The sequence below is a fragment of the Acanthopagrus latus genome, chromosome 16, assembly GCF_904848185.1.
Source record: "Acanthopagrus latus isolate v.2019 chromosome 16, fAcaLat1.1, whole genome shotgun sequence".
Lineage (NCBI taxonomy): Eukaryota > Metazoa > Chordata > Actinopteri > Spariformes > Sparidae > Acanthopagrus > Acanthopagrus latus.
The window spans coordinates 13,024,660-13,035,952 of record NC_051054.1 but is presented as its reverse complement, the minus strand read 5'-3'; the positions used below and the strand labels follow the sequence as shown (position 1 = coordinate 13,035,952).

The 11,293-nt window shown below is 45.3% G+C and overlaps 2 protein-coding genes across 2 annotated transcripts in view; one reads left to right on the top strand and one right to left on the bottom strand.

Moving 5' to 3' along the window:
- Positions 1-90: 90 nt before the first annotated feature.
- trmt5 (tRNA methyltransferase 5) lies at positions 91-3,794 on the top strand. The gene is made up of 5 exons (XM_037071116.1): positions 91-265; positions 411-1,003; positions 1,972-2,096; positions 2,294-2,933; positions 3,543-3,794. Exons 1-5 carry the CDS (start codon positions 225-227, stop codon positions 3,602-3,604), a joined length of 1,461 nt encoding a protein of 486 aa, XP_036927011.1. The 5' UTR covers positions 91-224; the 3' UTR covers positions 3,605-3,794.
- A 117-nt stretch (positions 3,795-3,911) lies between these two features.
- The window catches only part of mnat1 (MNAT1 component of CDK activating kinase), a 33,287-nt gene continuing 25,905 nt past the window's right edge, over positions 3,912-11,293 (bottom strand). The window contains exon 8 of the mRNA XM_037071119.1: positions 3,912-4,224. Within this exon, the coding sequence (XP_036927014.1) occupies positions 4,110-4,224 (115 nt within the window). The 3' untranslated portion in view covers positions 3,912-4,109. The remainder of the gene's footprint in view (positions 4,225-11,293) is intronic.

Genomic DNA, 11,293 nt, shown 5'->3' with positions numbered 1-11,293 from the left:
TCTCGTCACGACGCACAGCTGCAGAGTTATGATACCATCTTCTCCACAATCACTTTTAAACTCTCCTCTGATCAACTTATCAGCTGCCGATTGTTGTTGTTGGTCACCCAGGTCATGTGACTTTATTTCCGGTCGCGTTTAAGACGTTAGAAGGGAGACTACCCAATCGGAGATCGAATCTCTGCTCGGCTGACCAATCACCAGTCGGCTCGGGTCGCCTACCGATGACGTGGATCAAGCGTGCAGGCGACCGAAGGATGTTGAGGTGAGCTCTGAATGTGATTTCTCTCTAAAATAGTCGCTAAAATAACAATCAATTTAGCCTCAAAATGACCCGTTTTTGCTCATTTGCCAGTTGCGAAGTGTTTTTGACATCTGGGCTTCATAACAGCTGCGGTTTGTTGTTTCAGGCTCCTCTCCAGGGTCTTTCCGCCTCTACAAACACAAGGAAAAGCTGTCGCTGTGTACCGGAGGCTCTGCTCTGCCGCCACACTGCCAGTCTCAGCCTGTTCTGGCTCTGCTGTGAAGTTCATAATGGAGCCTAAACTGTACCGACCACCTCCAGAGGTTCGGGGTATGACCTCTCTGGACAAAGAAGCCTTCACACAGACCATTACAGTACCAGCTCTACGGGTACCCACTGGGGTCTTGAACAAGGTGGTCAAGAGCCTGAAAAAGTCGGCCATTCAGTGCCCAGGGATCCCCCGGGTGGTACAAGACAAAGAGGAGAGCAGTGACTTCCGTTTGGTGCTGTTGGACCCCCACAAAGTGTCCTCAGCAGCCTCCTTCAGTGAGGCCGAAGCCGAGGCTCTGAGGTCATTCAGTGTCCCCGAGGAGCTGCAGCACTACGAGCTGCAGCTCACCTACCACAACCTGAAGACCGAGGAGGTGCTGGAGGCTGTGCTCCCTCAGGGTCAGGACGTGACCTCGTCCTTCAGCCGAGTGGGACACATCGCACACATGAACCTGAGGGACCACCAGCTCCCATACAAGAGCCTCATAGGTGAGAGGCAGATAATGCAACAGAAGGATTGCAGTACAAAGTCACACACAGAATTGTTGTGTTTCTCCATCAATCTGAGTTGTTTTTTTTGTTTTTTTTAATTCTTCACCTGTCCATATATAAATCTGATTCAGATGTGGTTGCTATAAGCGACTGCAAAGCTTTCAAAGTTGTGTCTTTGAAAAATACATCTTGTGGTTAATGTTTAACATGTTGAGTTTCATCTCGTAACCTTCAAAGCTGCAGAGAGTTTTCACACAACTGTGCCACAATGTTACTTTGATGTGCAAGGTTTTTATCTTTTGATTAAAAGCCATGAGGTTAATTTGGTTGTGTTGAATAGCTGCAGTGATTAGTTGATTAATTGGTTAGTCAATTGAAAGACAATTAATTATGATAATTGATTGTCCTTATATTTGCTGGCTCTTTGTTATCTATGAAGAGATAAAGAAGAGTCTTTGAGTTTTTAAATATTGGTCGGCTAAAAATAAGTAATTTGAGGACATTGTTATGAGCTCTGGGAAATTAGATCTGGGAAGTTATTTACCCCAAATAATGGGCAGATAATTACATAAGGGAAACAATGGTAAAGTGCAACTCCGGTGTTGAAGCGTTACAGTGTCCCAGGTCTTCTTTAACAAATAGCCAAATCATCTAAATTGTGACCTACTCTCATGTGATTGAATCAAGGGTGAAATACATTTGATCAGTGCCTCCCAGTCTGGGTTTAGACTCTTGATGACCATTTTCACATAAATTACAGAATAATGTACAAGCTGCAGCTTTATTACATTATTTTTATTATGACTTTTTGTATAAACACAGATGTTACACTGCAGTCAAAGTATTTTTTTTTATTCTTAATTCTTACAAAGGTGAACATTTTCTGGATCATGGTTTAACCTAGAAAGGACTTCAGATTGAGGAAGTCATATTTAATACAGATTTTGTGACTGCTTCCATCATAGGTCAAGTCATCATGGACAAAAACCCTGGTGTTACCTGTGTGGTCAACAAGACAAACATGATTGACTCGACTTACCGCAACTTCAAGATGGAGGTGCTTGCTGGAGAGGAGAACATGGTCGCGAAAGTAAGTCACAAATGTGCTGTTATTTTGTGTTAAATATACACACACAGCATTATGAAGTTGAATCAAAAGGCGCTTCAGTTTACTTATCATTATACATCACAGGACTGTGCAACAAAAGTTGTAGCCTGTATATGTAGCTCACATTTAATCAGATAATTAACTGACAGTTGATATAATTTCCTTCATCTGTGCTGCAGGTGAAAGAAAATGGGGTGAACTACGAGTTTGATTTCTCTCGTGTGTACTGGAACCCTCGGCTGAGCACAGAACACCAGCGTGTGGTGCAACTCATTAAACCTGGTGAGACTGTGTTCGATGTGTTTGCTGGCGTCGGACCCTTCGCCATCCCAGCCGCTCGCTCAGGCGCCAAGGTTTTGGCCAACGATCTCAACCCTGAGTCCTACCGATGGCTGCAGCACAATTGCAAACTGAACAAAGTGGAGAAGAAAGTCAGGAGTTTTAACCTAGATGGGCGAGTGTTCATCCAGGGACCTGTGAAGCAGGAGCTGCTTGCGCTGCTGAAGGGAACCGCTGGCGTTCATGTAGTGATGAACCTGCCTGCTTTGGCACTGGAATTCCTGGATGCATTCAGGGGCCTGCTGCACCAGGAGCCTCCCTGTGATGAGAACCTACCCATAGTGCACTGTTACTGCTTCTCTAAAGATGACAACCCTGAGACCGATGTGGTGAAGAGGGCTTCTGACAGCATTGGATTCCCTCTGGAGAACCAGTGTTCTGTGCATTTTGTGCGAAATGTAGCGCCAAACAAGGATATGTTTTGTGTGAGATTCACAGTCCCTAAAGAGGTCCTCTTCAGCAAGGATCATGACCAGACAGGTAAGAAGAATTACTAAAAAGTTTAGGATGATTACCAAGGAACCTGGTAGAAAGTCATTAATTCATTTATCAGACAGGTAATTGGGTGGCTCAATTCTTTGTTTGTTTTACTTGCTGTTTATCTTTTGTATTCTATCTTACTACTTAATGTAAAGCTGACACAGTTAAATAAATTAATCAACAGACAAAAATTGGCAACTATTTTGATAATCTTTCATGCAAAAATGGCAAATGTTTTGTTTCCAGCTTCTCAAATTTCAGTTCACTTTCATACCTGATGAAAAATTTGAAGACCTTTTTGTTTTGAAATTTAAGAAAAAACAAGTAATTCAAAATTTCATCTTCCGCTCTGGGAGATTGTGATGAGAGTCTTGCATTGTTCTGACATTCCAATATATTGATTTACTACTCAATAATCAGCAGACAATTAGATAAAGAAAATAACCTTGTTGCATTCCTGACTGCAAGTATTCATACCATCACTAGTGCTGTAAGTGCTGTGTGTGAATGTTTTAATGTACCACCAGATGGGTCAAAGACTATTTTCCAAAGTAATGGACGATAAAGTCGTCCACGATTCGATTCTAATCAGATTGTGTTTATCCACAGAGCCATCAGAAGAACCAGCTCCAAAGAGACCGAAGTGTGAAGAAGCTACAGATTCGACATAGTCATCATATCGTTTCATCACTGTAAGAAATGCAAGGAAACATTTGAGTTGAGAATATATTTTTAGTTGATTTTTTTTTTTTTTTAAATAAACTGCATTTTACTGATGCTTTTATCACAGATGTTGTTGCATCTTCATGTAAGAAATCCTTACCCAGCTTTACGTCAATAAATGACTTTCTTTTGTTCAAATCAGAATGCATTAGAGCTATTGTTTTAGGAGATTGACATTGCACATTCTAAGTTGTTTCACTTCTAAAAAAAGTACATCTTTTTTACTTCTAAATACATCTACAAAATGATAGATTCTCAGTTTTTACTTCCATTTATTTAAATAGAAAATAAATGAACACAAAAGATAAAAAAAATACATCTTGACCAAAAAACAGTCAGAATAGTATTTACCACCGCAGCTTCTGCCCTTTCTGTGGTGTTTTTTTACAGTCCTTTTAGTCACATTTCTACCCAGTGGCTGTTGTGCAGTTTGATCCGTGGATGTGTTCAGCATTAGAGAAGGAACAGCCCACTGAGAGCGTCTTGAACTGCTCGATGACACGCCAAAGCTGAGGTGTATCCTCCAGCTGTGTCCTGAGGCATGGCAGCCCGCACGTGGTTCAGATACCTGAGAACACACAGAGAGAGCCCTGGTCAGTAACAGCAGTGAGGTGTTTTTGTAAATAATGTGACTGACTGGCGGCCCTGAGAGCTGGTTTCAAAAGTAGTTCCTGTGAGTGTAACTTGAGTGTAAGTTTATTCTTCATTAAATCCACACTCCAAGTTATTTTTTCTGGCTCTCCGCGACCCTTTGGCCCTTTGATGAGATCAGCGAAGACAGACATACCCATACGCTAACACTGGAGCACCTTGTGCCTAAAAGCCTCTCCAACACGGCTCTATTAAAGTATTATGGGTGTCTTTTATTTTTTAAGTGCTTACAGATGTATCCTGCCAAAGCTCCTTTTCAGGTTCTTAAGCAAAGCCAAAAGTCAGTGTTTATTTTCACATTCGTGCACAGACAGAAAAACAGTCGAGCTGTTAATGTAGTCTCCACATCTTGTCCCCGCAGTGAAAGATGCCCATCTACTCATGATGTGTGTGTATGGGGGGGGGGGGGGGTTAACCTGTGTCCCCACCCACTTTAATCCTTTCCTCCATCAAAAAGTGGTCTTTGGGAAACCCCACAACACATGTTCTGTACTGCTTTCTGACTACAAAGCTAAAAAAGCAAAGTCCCGCAGCAACTGAGACAACACGTAGCCTTGCCTGTCAATACTGTCTCCCCCTATGCCCCCTCCACCCCCCCACCAATCATAGTCCTGGCTAAAGCCCTCACACGAGTCTGGCTTTGTGGCCCCCTGTTCCTGTGAGCCGGGGAAACTTCAAAGTGAGACGGAAATCAAGAGCACAGACAGCCTTCTGTGATTTCTGTGCCCATTCAAGCTGCTTTACAGAGTAACCCAACACCTGTGGGGAGGCTCGGAGAGAGTTGAGGTGTGTGTGTGAATGAGAGATGAACAGTGAGAAAAAAAAGGTGTTGGTGAGACTGCACGCTGAATAGATCAGATATTGTGTTGGTGTTTTATGATTCTGCAAAGGCGCTTTTGTCCACTAGCAATAAAACCCTTTGCTGAAAATCAAAAATGAAACACTGTTTGCTAGCATGAATGCGACACAGTCAAACACTCGGGGATGTCACAGAAGATGACCTTGTCTTGTCTTACAATGCAGAGTGAAAGTGAGAAGAAGAGCAATGAGAGATGTCAATCAGATCCGGCACACAAAGACCACTCATCACCCACTAGAGAAACAACACGCAAGTTCAAAACAGGAGGCCCAGTGATTAATAATAACTTCATTAGGCCCAAGCTGCTGTAGCCTGTCCTTCAGAGCACTTGAGGGAGGTCTTCTCATATGGCTTCCTGCATCAGATGAGTGCTATCTATTGATTATATTGTACTGGGCCTTTTTAATGGTGAAAAAAGTGGGCTATTTACAGCCTGGCTAAGTCTGCTCTTCCTGCTAATCTAATCCCCAAGCTACTCATGTGGTCATTCCTTCCAAGAAAGCTGAGAGCTCTGTGTAACTTTATACCTGCCTGCCCCTAAGGAGAGAGAGAGAGCAAAAAGAGAACATGAAGGGAGAGGGAGGAAGAGGGTGAGTGGTGTGGGGGTGGGAAGTGGGAAGTGAGGGGGGGTATGAAGTGAAATCACCTTTGGGTATCATCACAAACCCTCTTCTCTTAAACCAACCCTGTCTGCCCTTTGCTCACCCCTAACACCCGAGGTTAGTTCAGTTCTGCTCCATTAACTCAGCGGCTGTATCCGCATCCTCCTGTGTCGCCTACATGTACATACACATGACCGGCCGTAGATGTTCATGAAGCTGAAAGATAAACTCTCTGCTCATGACTGTACTTGACGATGCTGAAGCATTAAGAGTGGACTGACGACACCCAAGGCGTGCAACAGCATGAAATGTGTAAAAAAAAAAAAAAAAGTGCAGCACACTTGCCTACAAAAATAGGCGGGCCCTATACACTGCCTTCAATCATAAAACCAGATACAACACACACACTACCCTCTGAGACAGACGCTGCAAACGCCTCTGACGCTACTGTTTCACTGCGTGCACTCACCCCCCACCCCCACCCCCCCATCCCCTCTCTCTCTCTTTCTCTCTGAGGACTGGACTGCCTTTTGTTCGCAGGGCCCTGAAACCCAAGCCGTTTCGGCCGGTAACATCTTTCACTCTCCGGGCCCCACTGGAGCATTAGCTGCAACTCGATCTGGGTCTTTTCAAAGCCTCGTATTATTGGGTAAATATGGGTCACTTTGGACTGGCCCATTATGTCGCTTTGGGGGGGGTGAGTGGGAAAAGACGAGCGCATGTGATGAGGACAATTGAGTGACACGCTATGAAACAGTATGATAACGTGCATGTCAGACTGCGACTACCACAAGGGAATATGATGGGTTTTCCATTAGTAAACACACTCAAAGGAGTGATACAGTATGCAGTGCTGAAAAAAGTACCCAAACGTGTAAAAGTAAAAAATCGTGTAAAAAAATTACTTTGGTAAATGTGAAAGCCATTCATACACGTAATATTTAAATATTGAAAGCAATTTTCAAGTAATACATGTACTCCAGTATCAGTACCAGTTGAAGTATATTATACTTATATTTACGTTGTGTGTTAAAACTCTCATGATTCTGCAATTTGGCTTCATATTCTCAGCTCCATTTATCAGCTAAAATTTCACCTATAGAAATAAATAGCCGATGATATAAATGCCCTAATATCACAGTAATTTATCGGCCTGATATTTATCCTGCATCTCTAGTATGAATATCTTTAATATACATTTGGAATCAAGGGCAGCCTCTTTTGGAATATATTGGTATTCTCAAAAGCATAATGGAGGTTTAAAGTGCCTGCATTATTTTTCAACCTCTGTGCATACCATCTGCTATTCCCCATTTCTTTCAAAAAGCCATGTGCAGTTGGATCAAAACTGTTCACAGCTAACAGCATTTTTCCACTTGGGTCTGGAACTCTGAATACCTGGGCAATGTCTCCTGTTAATGCTAATAACGGTCAGACTTTTTCCTGACGGGACCCTGAAAGTATTCCCCCGCTCCGGCTGCCTGGAAAACACTGCACGGCCCCATCTCTAATTCAAAGTGAAAAGATAAGTGGCGAAATGTTCCGGCGGGTTCTGCGTGATTTCCAGCTGAGAATGTGCGGCTCCACTTTGCGTTTGGATTGAGAGATGCTGCTGCTGTGGAGAGGAGGGTGTTTGGGTTCTTCTGGGGAAATAGCAGCGAGTTTGGGGACTCCGGAGGGAAACGAGCAGATATCAGACAGAGTCGGAGGCTGTGTTGGGCCTCTTGTCTAGACTCCATGTGTTTGCTGGAATTGGATTAAGAAGAGCTGTAGAAGCCTGGGCTTGATGGAAAAGAAAGAGGCCTGTATTACTACAATGGCTATTTCAGCACTTAATCAACATTCAAACCACAGAGCAGAAGCACGGGACAATGGGGGAATCTGAATCAGTCTTGAACAACGCTCACTGTGGAGTTAGCCATGTGTGGTTTGGCAGCTTTTACACATGAAAACTTGACATTCCCGTTTACCATACAGCAAGTTCAAAGAACTGACTCCTTCAATGGAACAGAAAACACGAGGCAGTATCTGAATCAATGAGGTTTTTCCGAGAGAATCCATAAAGTCTGGCTGCTCCTACATTTTTCCTTCAAAGCACTGACCTGAGACCTGGCCTCAGCTTGGCACCTGTCCGCTTTCACAGCACCCTCACTGATCCAGGGTCAGCTTTTGTTTTTACTTCCCCAAGGATGAGAGGCTTTTTAGATTCAGCTTGTCATCAGCATGATTCATGACCCAAACAGGGTACTATGACTTTCAGGCATTTGGGGAGATAAACTCTGTATTCACTGAGATTAACACTAGAGGGAAAAATGACATCTACAAAGATAGATCAATAAAACCTAGACTACCTGAGACCGCTCCAAGGACAGAAGCCTCATTAGCTATGTTTATTAAAGCGAAGGGGCTTAGACTGGCGCGTTGAGTGCACCAAGAGGGCAGCTGACATGCACAGGGCAGGCTATATCTGAACAGAGGCTGCCCCATATTTCTGAAAGGCCAGTCATGAGGCTGCTGGATGGCAGTGTGAATGTCCGGAAGTCTTCCTTTAGCGCTCCGCTCCGGCAGCGGTTGAGGATTTCTGGCTTGGAAACGATGGGGGCTGCAGGAGGGGTGGTGCAGAGCCACACACCTGCCAGATGATTTGTCATTATAGAAGGGTCAGCACTCAGCTGTCACCCCCTAATCAACCATCCTACCCCTCAAGTCAACCCCCCTTCACCCCCCAAACTCCACTCCAGCCCTCCAAAAACACCCCCTGCATTCCTGAGGCATCTCCGGTTTCACTCGCAACACTGCTACCCCATCTGCCCCTCCTTCCTACACTCTACCCTGAGAGAAAATGTACCCCTGTGAGAGACATAGCACACTGAGAGCATTGTGTGGATGTGCGATGTGTGCTTATGCCCCTATGTGTGTGTCCACACAATTCACATGTGTGTGAATAAGTGTTTATCTAAGGGCAGCGCTGTTTGTATCGATACATACAGCGGACCGATGGAGCCGAATTTTACCAGCGGAGAACGTGTGAACTGGTCCGGGCTGCGGTCCAGAAACAAAACCCCCGCAGACAAGCCAAACACAGAGGGCTCTCACAGGTATACTATATCTGTCAACAGTGGTCTTTCATCGCCGTGGGTCAGAGGTCACACTCTTTTCCATTGAATGCAGCTTCCTCTGGGACGTGCGAGTGTGTGAGACAGATCTTCAGCCATTAGCTGGCCCACTGTCCACCAGATTATCTCAAGTTGTACTCTGTGAGTGTGTCTGAGGGGGGCTCAGTGTGGTTACATCATAGCCTCACGAGCCTACAGACCCCTTATCCATTATCGTGTGTCTTATCATCACCACCGACAGGCTCTCCATCCCAAAAGAGAGGAGGAGACGGGAGGTGGGTATCGCTAACACTTAGTTGAAGGGAGAACATGTTTAGAGTGTTAACAGAAGCTTTGGGTGACACTTGACATTAACGCTTATAGAAATACATTCTGACGTGGAGTGACTGACAATCTGTAAGTTGTCCTCAAGAAGGCAGCTCGTTGGTATCAGTGATAATGACTAAGAGGTACACTTGTTTTGTGTCTATAAGAGACAGCATTGCGGAGGTGCCTGTGATAAAGACGTATTGTGCTAGATGCGCCCAAATTCACTTCCTGGTCCAAGCGTCACCTGTCACTACATATCCAGGGCTCTCTCGTGTCTTGGCCCTGCACCTCCTCTGTCTAACCTGTTGGGGGCAGTAGAGGCTGACTGACTGGCTGGAGCCACTGGCTTCACACCTAACCACAGCAGCCGTGGGGCTTGGAGCGGCATCACACACACCGCTAGCCACTTGATACACAGTGCATCTTTCTTTCGTCTCCTGAGCTGCTACTTGATAACTCTGCCCCCCTTGAGAGCTTGGAGGAAAGAGGGGAGGGGGGGAGGCAAACCAGACTGGAGAGGGAGGATAATGGCATGACATCAGTGTCATCGTTAACCAAATGGGGCCGTAAACAATGGAAGGACATATGCTGTTCAGTGAATGGCTGCTAGCACGAGGCACACCCAAAGGAGCCTTGACAGTTAGATGTAACATTCTGGGAATAGAGCACCGATGCAGAGAGAAAGAATAGAGTTTTCCCGGGAGGGTCGGGGGGGGTTTGCCTCCACAGATATCAGTTACTGAAGCACCTCAAGCACTGAGGAGAGTAAAAGAGGATTTCAATTAGGGAGAAAGATGGGTAAGGAGCACAACAAAAAGGCAGGGAAAGGAACAGCAGGGGGAGGGTGAAAAATTCATACATCATAGTGGAGAAGTACCTCCTACCATGAGGTGTGCATGGCAAGTCCCCACAGCCAAGCCCCACATGACGGGAGTTTGTTTTCTTTCTCCAGCTCTTAAGAGGGGAAAATGAGCCAGCTAATCCCCCTGTACATTGTCAGGCCCTTTGCCCCAGGGGTGAAGAGCAGGTGAGAGGCGCTGAGTTAAGTGCTGTTGGTGTTTGTAGGAAAAACATACACAAAATAAGTGTACACATACTTGTGAGCACAATCACACTTAAAATCAAAAGCATGCAGCTCTACATGTCTGCTTTGCAAACCTCTAAACTGATCAGTGTGTGTCGAAATAGTCAGGAGACATCACCTCAGCCACTGTTGGGTGTCGACCGTGTCGCCTCTAGTCTGTGACACAAATAAACCTGGAGGCGTAAGACACACTGTTATCCTCGGAGTTCCCTGCCCGGTGGTGTCTCCTTCACTGGCAACGGCCTGGTTTGGCCTGGCCTCGGTTTATCTCGGGAGGAGACTGCTGGTCTGTCTGGCACAGGGCCCACGCAGGGGGAAACAATAACACTAAAAGCGGACCTCTTTCAGATGACCAGAATACACACAAGACAAATGCTTCTCCCGCTCTGTCATTCCGTAATGCTCCCTTCTGTTTCCGCCCGCTCTTTGGGTCAGAAATGACTCACCCACAAGTAAAAAGCCTCCACTCGACTACAGCTCGTGCTTATTTTGACTCATACTTCAAGAGAAGATCAATATTTGCACAGATCTATGGGAGGGAAAACAATAGTGATCTGGCCTCCACCAGCTCTGTCTGTTAATGGTCTGTTTACTGAGACAGACGGGATAATGGCCTGGGTGGAGGCTGGCGGAGAATCACATGGTGGCCACACTCTGTTTCTGATCTAGTTAGTAACGAGAAGAGTAAGCTCCTACAGTACAAGGAGCTGAGTACCGCAGCAAGGTGGAGGCTATATCCTCTGAATAAAGACGGTGCATCCAGTTGACACAGACAGGTTTGCAAGTCAAATAGCTGGACTGGAACCTCCACACTTTAATAATGCCTGCACTCTCTTTTGGCTATGCAAATTTAAAATCTGTGAGCCCCACAGCCCCAGTGAAGCTTTTAGATCCAAGCTATGGAAACACTTAAATGGTCAGAGAAGCGCTGCGCTCAACTCTGTAGTCACGGGCTATGCTGGATCTAGTAACACAGGACACTGGCACGTGCCTTGAGGGTGTAGTGTGGAAGAATG